The sequence below is a fragment of the Leptodactylus fuscus genome, chromosome 3 (genome assembly GCF_031893055.1).
Source record: "Leptodactylus fuscus isolate aLepFus1 chromosome 3, aLepFus1.hap2, whole genome shotgun sequence".
NCBI classification, from domain to species: Eukaryota; Metazoa; Chordata; class Amphibia; order Anura; family Leptodactylidae; genus Leptodactylus; species Leptodactylus fuscus.
The window spans coordinates 143,240,904-143,255,289 of NC_134267.1; the positions used below are offsets into that span (position 1 = coordinate 143,240,904).

The window sequence follows — 14,386 nt, forward strand, 5'->3', positions numbered from 1 at the left end:
TAAATTCCTAACGCCCCCTCTCCTCCAGACGTGACAGGCAGGAGGTGTGCGCAAGCGCACTAGAATATGGAACTCGATTTGTCACCTGACTAATCAGGTCATATCACGTGATCGAGTGGAGCTAAGTGATCGTGCACGTGCCCGCCTGTTATATACATTACATATGCGCGTTATATTTGTATATTCTACAGGGCAGATATAGCAGCGACTGGGCAGGTGTGTGGCTATGGAGGGAGGCTGCACAGATTGCCGATGATCTCTTATGACCTTGACTAATGGCTGTTTCATAGGACAAAAAATACTGTGTGTACATGTAGTGTACTAGCTATCCATACCAGGGCCCTGTACACACTCTGCGTGCTGCATAAGGATAGGTTCACCCTAGTGCTCGGTTTCCGTCCTTTGGGACCAAAATAATAGAACCCCAGTCCGTTTAGATACCTGCTGGGTTTCCGCCAACTTTATACTGCTTGCAGGACTTTTCGCAGATTTAGGCAAAGGCTCTACGCAGCAGGCCATAGCAAAAAAACCCAAAACTCGGGGGAAAAACCGCAGTGGCAATGGTTTTAGAAATCGCAGTGTGTAGGCTGCACAGATTTTCTTGAAATGGGTGGATGGGATTAATGTTCATTGCTGTCATCCTATGTCACATAAAAATTTCCTCAAGGTGAACCAAACAGGAAAGGGGGGGGGGGGGGGGGCGCGCGCACAACCGAACACTTCTGGAGAATTCTTTCAATAGTTTATTACGCACAACACATTTTGGCATTCTCAAGTGCAATACAAACAGTTGCTGCAGTAGATTCTTCAAGAACCTCCAGTCTGTATAAAAAAAAAAAAAACCTAACAAACTAGTTGTATTGTTATGCATTGGGCATTATACATAGTGACACAGGCAATGGTGGAATAGATTACCCTATTAATATTATAAAGTGAAAGTTTGTGTGTTTGGATGTTTGTTCCTCAATCACCGAAAAACCGCTCCACCGATTTGGCTCAAATGTTCCACAAACATAGCTAATACACTGGATTGCGCAATAGGCTACTTTTCGTCACAATAACGCACATACGTTTTTCCCATGACCCACACAAACATCCAACTCACATCACCATCTCTGCAAAATCACACACTTTGGCCCATAGCAAGCCCCTAAACTTCACATTCCTCTCTACAACCTAGCCCCTAACCACACACAATCACATTCACATATACTTCAGCACTTTCACACTCACCTTCACCATCCTGCAGGAGCCGACCTGTTTCACTCTCCGGCTCAGCCATCTTTACCGACCCCCACCACTGGGAGGATCCGCGGCTCCGCCCACCAGACTACTCCACTCTCTTCACACACTTTCACGAACATGGCGGCTGGCCGCATGGTTCCATACGCCGCTCATATGCCGGCCGCCACACATTGCCTCAGGCCGGCATACCATACAGCAGCGGAACCCGGCGAGCCGCACGTAACCCCCATACTCTGCAGCTGGGAACACAGACGCCTCGGGTAACACCACGCATGACTGCTGAAGCTGCAGCCGTGACACACACAGCTCCCCGGTATCATCATGGTCAGTGTTGTGGGGACACTGATCGGCAGGTTGCTTAGCGGAGGCGGGGGGTTACAACAGGTGGTGTGTAATATGGGGGGAGGTGGTAGTGGTTAGGGAGGGGTTCTGCTGGGGGGGAAATGGTACCACAGGGCCGAGGGTGCGTAGAGGGGGGGGGGGCAGATTGCACATGTGGAAGGGAGAGTGTGTGTGTGTGTTACGGTCACCGCAGTCACGGGTGGCTGGTGCTGGGGGGAAGGGGGAGATGTAGGAGGTCACTGTAATCTCTATATGGGGGCAGGGGGTCGGGGGAACGGGTGGTGGGTAAGGGCAGGGTCGGGGACGCAGGTAGCGGGAAAGAGGGGAGGCCGAGGTGCAGCAGCAAGGCTGTTGCCTCCTGCCCAACCATCCTGTAGGAGGGGCCCACTGCAGCCGCAAGGAAAGGAACGTGAGGGCCAGGGTCAGGGGGGCTGCGGAGGAAGTCGCGGGTAGGAGGGGACAACAAACTGAGGGCAGAGATGGGGGAACAAGAAATATAAGCAGTTCACCGCCAACCCGTAGACGAAGTCGCGGGTAACTGCTAGTAGACTATAAAAGGACCAGGCACTGATGTGATCAGTACATGGCCAGGATAGAATTGCATACTCAGGATGCAACAACTAACTTGTGTCAAAACCCACGCGGCCCCCAACGTGTGAACTAGCCTTTAACATACATCCAAACTGTTACAGATTCTGTGGGTCATTCCCAGATTCGGGGTCCTGTCCCACAGTCCTCGTCGGTGGGAGGCATGTCCTGGTTTCAACCCAGATGAGTTGGAATAAACAGGCAACTGAAGTAAGAGCCGACACAGCTGAGTTTTACCGTGGAGCTCTGGCTCCTGGAGAAGTAGGTGCGATGTGATGACGTCACTTACATCACACCTACAACTCTGTGAGTGAGACTGCAATCAGAGCTGCTGGGAAGCGAGGGAAGGATGAGTATTAGAGATGAGCGAGTAGTATTTGATCGAATACCTCCCTTGCATAGTTATTGGTGTACTCGGTCGAATACCACGTGGTAGATCCAGTAAAAATTCGATTCCCCTCCTGTTATTAGCCAACCAGGCATGTGAAGACCATGGACCATACAATCTGTGCTGGAGCAGAGGGATGTCTAGAAGATTGGCCATTTTTCTTTCTTCTCTTTCATATGCCTACATGCTCTCTGGCAAACGCTGGACTAAACCCATTAGGCCAAATACGCACACTGGACAGCAGCAAGACAGGGCATTTATGTTTTACATATTAAGCATTAACCCTATATTCACATGATCGGTCATGAGCTAATTTTTGTCCATTTTCAGCGATCTCTTCACACTGCACAATACATGAAGTATCCAAGAAAATTGTGCCCCTCAGGTGTAAACTGGGCATTAAAAATGGATGTTTTAAACGTTTGTTTTCCCCTTTGTTCATGTGAATGTAAGCCAAATATGGATTTAATCTAACTACACTGATTAAATATAGTGTATACATTGTCCATACAGCACAGGCAGTGAAAGACAAAAGGCACCAGGTAAAAAAGGAATCTCGCAGGGTGATATGAAACCCTAAACCACCCACAGGTCCTTATAGACCAGGGGTTTAGTTTCCCAAATCCCCCTGTTCCAAAGCCACCCATGCTCTCTCGAGAAAAAAAAAAAAAAAAAAAGATTGAAGGATTGTGCAGACACTGGAAGCTCCTCCTTGTACTCATCTCATCCCCCACCCCCAGATTTAAGACTGGGTGATTTGGGACACTAAAATCCCAGTCTATAAGGACCTGTGGGTGGTTTAGTGTCCCAAATTGACTTGACAGGTTCCCTTTACGATCAGTCCACACGTTTTAGCCAGTAATGCAGTGCATATAGCCAGAGCTCACTAAACTTATGAAAACTGTATATCTAGGCCTACAGTGTAACTTTGTGACATGATGCATGGCCAAATATTGCAGAGTTTCTCTGTCTGCATTGCCACTAATGAAACCTGGCTTTCTAGTGAATACAGTGTCTAGATCAGGGGTGCTCACACTTTGTCAGCATGTGAGCTACTTTATAACATGACCAAGTTGAAAGATCTACTACCCACTTCTTGTGGGCGGGGCCGGGCGGAGCGTGAGAGCAGGAGACTGCGGGGTTCTGTGGCCGCCCAGAGATCCCCGCTGTCTGCTTGTTCACAGCGCAGGCTGAGAGTTATCTCTGGACACTGGCAGGCTGGGGCTGCGGCAGCCCGGCCTGCCAGTGTCCATAGATGACTCTCATCCTGCGCTGTGAACAAGCAGCACCCCGGCCCCCTCCATCCCTAAGAGCGGCCTGCAAGTGTCCGGAGTGCTTGTTCACAGCGCAGGCTGAGAGTCGACCGCATTCCACGATCGACCCATACGGCCATTGCGATCGACCGGTAGATCGCGATCGACGTATTGGGCACCCCTGGTCTAGATCTTGGTACCATGCAGACTGCACCACTTTCACTATCATTAGTTTTGACACACATCTTTAGCTGTGACAGGTGTTGCACAGCCAATGTTGCTGTGTAGTCTTAGCTTGACGTTGCAGAAGCTGAGCTCTTAAAGTAGTTTTCAAATGCAAATATAGGATGTAACTCCAATTCACCTGCAATATAGACCCAACAATAACTACATAAATAATGAAAGTACCACCTAGATGAGTGGTTAAGAATTACACTACAGTCAAAGCTCATTGGAGATTTATATAGAAGAGACCAGACACTGAAGATTAAAGCCTCAGACTAAGCATATCGTACTAATGTTTAATAGACTGTAACCCAGACACTATATGATTCTATGAAACCAAACTTGCTGCACCATGGGGATGTATGGTTGTTATTCTGGCCATAAAGCAGACATTTAAATGTGCCTGTATTGTGAGTGTGTGTGCAACTAAATAACCTAAGGCTGTATACTGCTGACTTGTATTGGGCGCTATATTTTTCTTGATTTTCTAGTTTTATGCACACCAAATCTATATCATGTTTTATATATGAAAAAAAATATTGCTTTGTTAATACCAAAGGTATAGCCCCACTGTGCTTAAATGTAGGCTAGAAAGTTTTATGCTTTGCCCATCAACTCCCATCTGTGTTTTAAAAAACAAATGTAAACATCTATGGAAAACTTTATGGAAATCTTCTTGTATTAAAAAGTGCAGTCAACTACTATATTCAATACAGTTAAGTAAAAGGCATGTTGACTCATACTCCCTGCATCCCAAAAAAATAATTCTCTATAGGCATGTCTGGCATATACGCCAGGTGGAGGTATGTTTTTATGTAAATTAATGCAAATATTCCCTTAAAGAGGACCTTTCACCACTCCAAGCCTGTGCAGTTTTCTGCCCCATGTTATAGATGCAGCTGCACAGACTCTGGTGCACTTTGAATTATCTCTCTAGCCCCCCTTGTTTTGGAGCTCTGAGCCCCGTTAATTCTGGCGCCCTGTATGTTAATTAAGGGATTCACTGTCAGAAGGGCGTTTCTGACAATGAAGAAAGCAGCTATGTCAGTCTAACCCTGTCCAATTAGCAGTGGACAGTGTCCGAGCTGCTTCTGCTGCGTGATCTCGGGAGTTCTCGTGACATCAGGCAGTCCTCTCTTCACAGGGCTGCACAGAAGACCCAGAGAAGCGATCCAGGCCGAGTATTGAAGTGGATAAAGGAGAACTTCACTGACATTGCTACAGGTAAGTAAAGAAACCCCTAAGCAATGAGCATAAGTGCCCAGTACATCCTGTGGACCTAGGTCTAGCCCCTATGCAACGAGCATTAACCCCTATAGCCCCTAGGCAACAAGCAGTATCCCCTAGCAATGAGCAGTATTCCCCTATAGAGGGGTTGATGCTTGTTGCATAGGGGCTATTATGGGTTAATGCTCATTGCCTAGGGGCTATAGGGGTTACATGGGGCAGAAAGCTGCACAGGCTTGGAGTGGTGAAAGGTCCTCTTTAAAGCATGTAGTAATATTGACATATACTGCAAAATAAACAACAGTAGTTCAAGAACCAACATGATATGAGTTAAGTAGTTTTCGCTTACATTAACCTACAAGAACATAGGACAAGTCATAAAATGTGTGTAGATTTATTGCAGCAGAAACATCTCAGTGCAACAAAGCAATGGAAAAAAAAACCAACAAAAACAAACAAATGAAAACGCAGGCTCTTGCTCACAGTTCTGCATTATGTGCGCTGCTTCCAGACACTCACATTGCAGCAATGCATCAGTCCATTGCAGAGCCTAGAAAATGGGAGCAGACCTTGTGCACAACACAAGTCTCCCTTTGGGTAGATGCTAAGGCAAATCATCAGTTTTCTAAAATTGTGCCATTCTGCGCTGTTCTGTCAGTTTGTATGCAAGAAAAAGTTAAAAAGTCAGTGGAAGTACAATCTGTTTGCCTCTAGCCCCAATTGTGCCTTTATTTAGTGTTGCTGAGAGGGGGAGGGGCTTGAAAAAATTCAAAACGATTATGTTTTTTGGGAAGGAAAAAACATCTAAAATATTTTTTCTTTTCCTCTATTCGTATTGTATTAGCACCATTTCTGGGTGTCCTTCTCCAGATGACATAGTAAAAACTAAAATAATAAAATTAAAAAAAAAAATAAATTGTAGTGTTAGCATCTACATGATAACAAGCTCCTGAAAAGAGGTATTAATTCTTTTGCTGCCTGTATGATGTGCAATATACTGCAACACAAAATTAGAATATGGGGAAAATAGCAGGCGTCCCTGACAGAATGATGCACTTTAACATCCCTACTACTCTTCAAAAAATAAGTACCTTTAGAAAAGGGAGCTACGAGGGCGGAATTCTTTGCAAGAGTAGTTATGAGAGAATGAGGTTTCATGTACATCAGTTTATATACAAAATAAGAAAAATCATGGCACTCCAAAAGGCAAAATAGTCATGTTCTTTGTGGTTTATGAATATGTAAGGCTTGTGGTGCTTCACTCCCATCTGTCGTCTTCTACTTAAAGACCAAAATCTTCCTGTTGCAACGGATTCTCTTCATCTATACAATGACGCCATGATATGTTCAAGGAAGGCATACCCTCCGACTTGAGGATCATGCACTTTCACTGGCAACTTGCTCAGAGAAAGTCAAAGACCCCCGAATTCTTGGCTGCTTAATAAAAGAAACACAGTTGTAAAGGGAAAAAAAGCAAAACAAGAGTAAATCCATTCCATTACTGGCGTTTTGTTTTTTTTAAACAGATGCAATATTAATTTGTTAAAATCAATCTGTTACAAAAGCCAAGCAACCAGGCAAGAATGTGGCCAGCCTCCTCCCCCTGCACAAACACACAGTCTGGAGCGGGGTCTCATAGATTAGGTGCATGGATTAGTGGCAAGTGTGAGAGTCCGTGCGAACATCACACATACATCTCAGCGGAATCGTGCTGGCCTCTCCATTTCCGTACTTAGTATCAGAATGTAAATAAAATTTTCAGAAAACAAAACTTGCTAAAAATAGGGCCAATGTTGTAAATTTTGCTCACATAACATCCACAAAGAACTCACTGGGATTGCCCATAGCCATGCGGAAGGACTGTCTACTAGCGGTGAGTTCAGGTGGGACGGAGGCTAAGTCGCGGCCTGGTGGGGCTCCTGGAGGGCCCATGACTGGAGGTGGAGCTGGCATCATCATCATTGGAGGGCCATATAGAGGAGGCACCCCTGGAGGACCATAAGACTGGTGTGTATGGTGGCTCCGGATGCTGTGTGCTATGGAGTGGTGGCTCCTATGGCTGTGTTCACTTGCTGGTACAGATCGTTCACTTGCTGCTCTGTCTCTTCTTAGACTGCTACGTGTAGTGTGGTCCGATTCACTTCCACTCCCTCCAGATTTGGAGTCACCAGTCTTAGGGTCTCTGTCTTTCCTCTTTTCTGTACTACTGCGGTTTGAGCCACTACTTCTGCTACCTGTAGCATACAGAAACAGAGTTTTTACAGTAAAGAAAACAAACCATTCTGCACCAACACTAATCAGTTTTAACCACAGCAGCTCATTGTATCCACAAATATCTGTCTGTACTTCTCTATAACCATTTAGGTTTTAAAAAGAATTTCATCAATAATAATAAATAACAACAATAAAAACTTACAACACTTGTAGATTTTACTAGTATTTAGAAGCATGTTTAAATAGGGTCTTTAATATATTTTCATAAACAGTTACCTTCACTGTGCTGACTGCCAGCACTACCACCTCCATAGCTATATCCAGGTTCTGGAAATCCTGGGTGTGGACTGTAAGGATGAGGCAATGGGTACTGATACTGAAAAGCCATGGGCCAGGGAGCAGCTCCGGGATGTGGAAGTGGAGCCAATGTGTCCTGATCAGATGTCCCACTGGAACCATCATGATCATTTAGGGAAAGATTTGCCATGTCTAATAAAAGGAATAAAGAAGGAAAGGAGAAAAAAAGAAGAAGTTAATTCAGTAATAAGTAAATAATTAGTCCACAGAGCTGATGACCTTTGTGAATGGTAGACTACGAATGCAAGCTTTGCTGTCCTGTTGGGGACAACTGAACATTACATTAGTGAGAGAGAGAGTGCGCGAGATTATATAGATATATACACATATATATTTATTTTCCCGATACGCCGATGCCTCCCAGCGTGGTCTGGTCTTCTCGGTCCAGTATTGATGTGCGGCATGCAATCGAAGGGCATGCAATGTCACTACCTGTGACATCATGGGTCTCTTCCCAAGGCCGCTGACATTACAGATTGCAAGCAGTTTCACTTTGAGGAGACACTGGATCAGCAGGACGGGACCAGGCTGGGAGGATGTCAGAGCACAGATGAATATGATACCCCCTTTCCTCGCCACCTCCCCAGGCCTATATAAAAATTTGCCTGGAAACCATATCTTCTACTAGAGAATTGAGGAGTGGAGACATTTCTCATCTTCTGACCCCCCCCCCCCCCCCATAGACTTTGAACGTTGCAGCAGCATATACACGCAACTACTGCTTCATTCACACTGCATCCTGCTCATTTGACTGACTCCGTTTACAGCAGTGAGGCCCCCATCCATTATTTAACACCTATATATAAATGTCCTTTGTGGGAAAGCCCCTTATAAAAAGGAATAAAACCTGTTCCAAAGCAATTCTGCAGATCATTTGCAAGAGAGCTGTGAAATGTAGGATAATGGATAAGTACATACTGCCACAAAGATCTCCAAAAATGTAGTAACACTGCTCAGAGAAAGTGATTTTATTGACTGTATGGCGGATGTATCCAGCTTTTAGAAGGTTGCTGGCATATTTCCTTGCTTCCCGGCGATCTGTGAATCCTTCCACATGGTTATACAACCAGTCTACTACATCAGAGCCTGAACACAGAAAAAAAAAAGGCAATAAATGACTCAACAGGGAAACAAACAAGTTTAATCATATCTCTCTGTGGTTTTTAACATATGTATGGAAATTTACCAAAGTTTGTTGAGGGGCAAATGCAAGCATATACCTGGTGCTTCCCTGAAAACTACCATTGCTGTAGAGATTTTACATTCCTTACTTACCAATGAAAGCATTGGGGATTGTAATTTTAAGCCACATCCTATCCCGCACCTCCAAACCAGATTCTGGAGAGCTCATCGCTTTCACAATTGTTACCATGTCGCTATGTATGGACAGATGAAAGTCATCAAAGCCTAAGTGGAGACAAAAAGATGTTAAGAGCAAAAAGTGAAAAGCAGGCATTTAATGACATGTCCATCTTATAGCGGGCTAGGAGTTCCTTCATATAAAGGACTAGGAGCTAGTCACACTTACGCTCAGTTTCAGGTATAGAGCTGGTTATGGAGGAGCTAGTTGAAGTTATTGTACTCATAGAAGGACTCATTCCATAGGCTGGGTAGGTACCAGTCATGGCTGCTGTGTGAGAAACCCAGGCTGCAGGGTCAATAGGCCTGATAGGTTCACCTGGTGGAAAGCAAAATTATCAAAAGGCACATCATCAAGCAGAAAGACTAGGATGAGTAAAAAATATAAAGAAAGTGATAGAGAGAGCTTACTATACACACACATGCACAAAAACATTATCTTTGCCAGGGACAAGTACATTGTGGAAAAGCATTTTAATGTTACAGAACATGAAGTTATTCCAGTGTAGCGAAAGTAATATTAAGGTTTACAACCATCAAGTCCCAGCAAATGTAGGGGCTCCATTCATCCACAGACAGAACAGACTTAGCTATACAAATACGGCTTGCCCCTCACGTCCATCTGGAGGTGGATACAGTTTTGCCCCCAACAAAACAATGGACATTCCATTTTTTGTAATGGGTTCCTTCTATGGTAAACCCCACCTATCTATTAGGACAATTGTAGCATATCCTGTCGATATGCCATACATTTGTAAGATGGAAACCATACCATTAGTCATAAGAATACTCAAACCCACATCTGGATCTTTTCCTTTTGGAAGATAACTAAACTCTGCTCACATTCCTTACTGATGATTATGTTCTGTATTTTTTTCATTATGCTTAAAACCCTTCCCCTCCAAAAAACTGCAGCATCAACAATTCTGAAAACAGCATTATATTTGGGGACCCCTGTAACTTACTTCTTGGCAAAGTAAAGCAACCACGAGGAGAAGGATCCCAGCACTTAGCGACAGTAAGAGTAATAGGCCTGTAAAATACAACAATGTGAAGCTTCTCAGAACTGTAATAATTCAGTATACCAAATAAAAAGTCATCTTAAATTCTGAACTTGAGACTTGACATGCTATGTCAATAAAAAATAAAGGGAATATCCAGGTTTAGAAAACGATGATTATTTACTCCCAAAAGAGCACAACACCTGTTTACGGGCTGTGTATGGTACTGCAGTACAGTCCACTATATGACATTATACTGTATGGAGGAGTTGCTATGGAACATTATACTGTGTGGAGGGGCCACTATGGAACATTATACTGTGTGGAGGGGCCACTATGGAACATTATACTGTGTGTAAATGGGGCATTATACCATGTAGGGGCTAACAAAGGGGGTGCTATGCTGTGTGGTTGCCTCAAGACAAAAGTTTGCTATGGGGCCCAGTCTTAATATCTACAGGAGTGTAACTAGCAGAGATCGATAGATATTAATATCTGTGGGGACACAAGCAGTTTCTGCATTGAGCATTTCCATTAATAAGTGAAAGTGTTCATTGCACTGATAACAGTATCAGGCACCAGTTCACAAGGTGGAATCATGGTGCCAATCATACTGATGCTTGGCACCATGAGCCTGTGGGGAAGAAAATAAAGAAGAATCGAAGCATCTGTCCATTACAAATTTCTCTTTACTTTCTAATGTCTGAACAGGTTCTATCTACTTGTATTGGAATTGTAACCCAATTTCGGTTGGCTTTTTCTGCTGTGGTGCACATGAGTTTCTCCAAAAGGGGCCCACTGAGGATCTGTTGCCCAAGGTCCCACAAAAGCCTGAAGCGGACACAGAGGCAACTGCTAAATCTCAATCATATTCATGCTGCAAAACAAAACATGACTAAAAATGCTTACCCTGGCTTGTGCACAATCTCCCGAAGGACTCTCACTGCATCATCGTTGCTCATGTTTTCAAAATTTATATCATTGACCTGAAAAAATTACAAACATGATTAACATTTAATATGATTGTTTGCAGGGTCTATGCTCTCTATTAACCTACTCCCAAATTTTAACAATCCTCGGATCAAGATAAGCACCTGCAGTAACATATCGCCTGGTTCAATTCTGCCATCGGCAGCCACTGCTCCTCCTTTCATGATAGATCCAATGTATATTCCTCCGTCCCCTCGTTCATTACTCTGTCCAACAATGCTGATGCCCAGGAAGTTGTATTTTTCTAGTAGAATAAAACAAAAAATTAAAAAAATAAACACTATTAACACATATCCAAGGACATGACAGAAACAATTAAAGATGGATGGCTTGGACATACTCACCCATATTTAGAGTGACAGTGATTATATTCAGAGACATGGTAGAGTCTGTTATGCTGCTGAATGAGGAAGACTGTAGAAAAATAAAGTTATCTGCATCAGCCACACAAAATATTGCACTGGTGTATTTTTCTCAAATTAAGGGTGCATTCACACTACGTATACTGAAGCTTATTCTGAACGTAAAACACTAATCTGTGTTAGTAAATACTTGCATAGAAATAATTCTGGTGCATCTTTTCTTATAATCCTAAAGAAGAATGGCATAGTGTAGTACGTATAAGTGTTAATAAAAGAATTTCGGGCATTTAGAAATGAAGCTTCCAATGTGTGATATCTATTACACCCGATATATACAGTACAAATACTTCGGTGAAGAATAGACTTTCCTCAGTGTTACGGTGTAAGTAGAGTCAGGTGGAAAGGAAGCCAAAGGGTCAAGCTTATGGTGTCCAGGTAAGTAGTATATCATAGATACTTCCTTTCCACCTGTCTCTTTACTTACACAGATACACTTGACCAAAACGTTTGTACTGTATATATCGGATGTAATAAATATCACACATTGGAAGCTTCATTTCCGAGTGCTGGAAATTCTTTTATTATTGGTTATGGCGGTAAGAGGCCTTTTCCGGGCACCATCTACAGTGACTGAGTTACGGTATATTACCATCAGTACGAATAAGTGTTGCCATTTCCATTATCAATGGTGTATGTCCCTAGACAGTCTGGTAGGCAGTCTAACCGGACAGCAGCAGACTGTGTAGGGACACCGGCCAACATGAAACAGAGTTGTCAATTTGCTCATAAATTTCTAGGAGATACAACAAAAGACAAACAAGAATACATAAAGGAATGTAAGGACAATAATGGAAATACAGAACATGAATGATACAAGTGAGCCTGATAATTCATTGTGCAAAAATACTTGGTTATGAGATCTTAGGGCCCCAATAGCATATAACAAGCAGCAATAGAATGAGGACTAAAATATAGCTTTTAACAATAAATATGTTAAAAACAAATGTGCTAGACAAAACACCACAACGCTAAAAGTGTCAAGGCAAAAAAAAAAAAAAAAAAAAGCCAGTTGAAACTCACTTACATAATAAATCAGCACACCAAACGGAGATGAAACGGAAAGAATACTGCAATTGGAACAATTTTATTGCTTGGTTGATGTTTAATGTATAAATAAAATGTATTATTATTATTATTAGAAATGTCATCAGGAGTAACTGGCGTGTCACAAAAGATGAAAAAAAAAAAAAACTGCCCTCAAAAATGCAATCTCTGGAACACCCCAATGTAATTCCGATCCTGACAAGAGCAATACCCAAACAAGCCCTGCGAATATGATCTTGTGTGGTCTCTTATGCGCATTTCACCATGAGGACACCAGGGTTCCTCAGGGATCTAACACATGAAGCCAAAAAAAAACCTGGATTAACATAAAAAGTAACCAAAAATAGCAATTGATAACCCTCTTCCTCAGCCCCCGCTCAAACAGAGAGGGGTTTATTTATGGATATTTGTTACTTCTGACCACATTAGCACACAATAGACTTCCCACATTAAACATCATTGGAGTTGTAAAACTGTTCTCAGTGCAGTATTCTTTCTGTTTCATATATGGTTTAATCTAAGTTTAGTGAGTTGATCTATTATGCAAGTGAGTTTCAACTGGCTTATTTAGGGATGACATGTTTAGTGTTGTTTTGTCTAGCACATATGCATCTGAAAAAAAGATCACGGCACACACTTTTCTTAACAGATAGCCTTATGATAGGAAATAAATATCAGGTTGGTGGAAAGAGCAGATCATGAAGCAGAAACTCTGTGTAGTGGTTGTGCTGAGTCAACGCAGCTCAGCCCCTATACAAGTGTTCAGTATTGAGGTGTGACATGGAGAACAGAGCTATCCGTTTCAGGCTCTGCTCTCTGTATAGCAGCTGGAGACAACAGATTTTGCAGCACTTTACAAATCATAGGATTCATGTACAGACAAAATGAAACATTACAGCATAATAAATCAATTGAGTGATGGTTACTGCTGGCAAGAATGGCTATGAAGTATTTTTTTTATACTTCTTAAAGTTATAACAAGGACCTGATATTTCACCGTAAAATTAGTAATCTTTGCCTTCACGCATGCATCCATCAAAACACATTTTCTACTCACCCGCTCAATCCGAGGGGCTTTTGGTTTTCTTCGGCGTCTTTTATGTCTCCTCATTAGTCGAGATGCGCTACTCTGCTCTGTGGAATTGCTGAACCTGCAAAGATATTAGCTTGAAATAGAATCTCTTAAATTCCAAAAAAAAAAACAACCCAAAAATGAACACACCCCAAGAAAACACACAAAATGTTTTTGTTTATGAAAGACGTAAAGCTACATTAGAGGACATGATAGAGCAAATTTAATATGTCTTGCAGGCCAGTTATACCCTGATCCATGTCCCACTCAGGTAAACATAGTGAACTGATACAAAGCAAAGTCTAATATCCATATAACCTAAATCACCCTTTCTAATAGGACCTTAGCAGCCAAGTGTCAGAACAAACGCTCATACAAGAACTTGTTCCTAACAACTGGCCTACCTAATAGTGCCAATAATCATTTCAGCAGGAAAATAAATAATTGTTTGTCGCAGCACATCACCCTGTCTAATAAGGGCTGTGTCACTTTAGCAATTGTTCCCCCTACTCTGGCCAATGCAGAACACAGATTGGCAAGTCTTCAAATACCACTTTTCCCAATAGCCTATGTTTTAAATAAACCCTTTACATACCCATCAACTAGTTAACTCCTTCATGCTAGTTAAATTTCCTTCATGTATTGCCCAACAATGGGCA

At 42.7% G+C, this 14,386-nt stretch overlaps 1 protein-coding gene across 3 annotated transcripts in view; it reads right to left on the minus strand.

The window, feature by feature from the left end:
* Window positions 1-5,648: 5,648 nt before the first annotated feature.
* The window catches only part of DVL3 (dishevelled segment polarity protein 3), a 49,820-nt gene continuing 41,082 nt past the window's right edge, over window positions 5,649-14,386 (minus strand). The window contains exons 6-16 of one of the 3 annotated variants that reach the window (XM_075268461.1): window positions 13,713-13,806; window positions 11,534-11,603; window positions 11,294-11,433; window positions 11,109-11,185; window positions 10,164-10,231; window positions 9,368-9,517; window positions 9,115-9,246; window positions 8,758-8,925; window positions 7,759-7,971; window positions 7,101-7,502; window positions 5,649-6,702 (exon numbers count right to left, since the gene is read on the minus strand). In XM_075268461.1, the coding sequence (XP_075124562.1) occupies window positions 6,671-6,702; window positions 7,101-7,502; window positions 7,759-7,971; window positions 8,758-8,925; window positions 9,115-9,246; window positions 9,368-9,517; window positions 10,164-10,231; window positions 11,109-11,185; window positions 11,294-11,433; window positions 11,534-11,603; window positions 13,713-13,806 (1,546 nt within the window). In that variant the 3' untranslated portion in view covers window positions 5,649-6,670. Of the gene's footprint in view, window positions 7,503-7,758; window positions 7,972-8,757; window positions 8,926-9,114; window positions 9,247-9,367; window positions 9,518-10,163; window positions 10,232-11,108; window positions 11,186-11,293; window positions 11,434-11,533; window positions 11,604-13,712; window positions 13,807-14,386 lie in introns of all 3 variants that reach the window. The other 2 variants (XM_075268460.1, XM_075268462.1) reach the window with 2 other exon arrangements.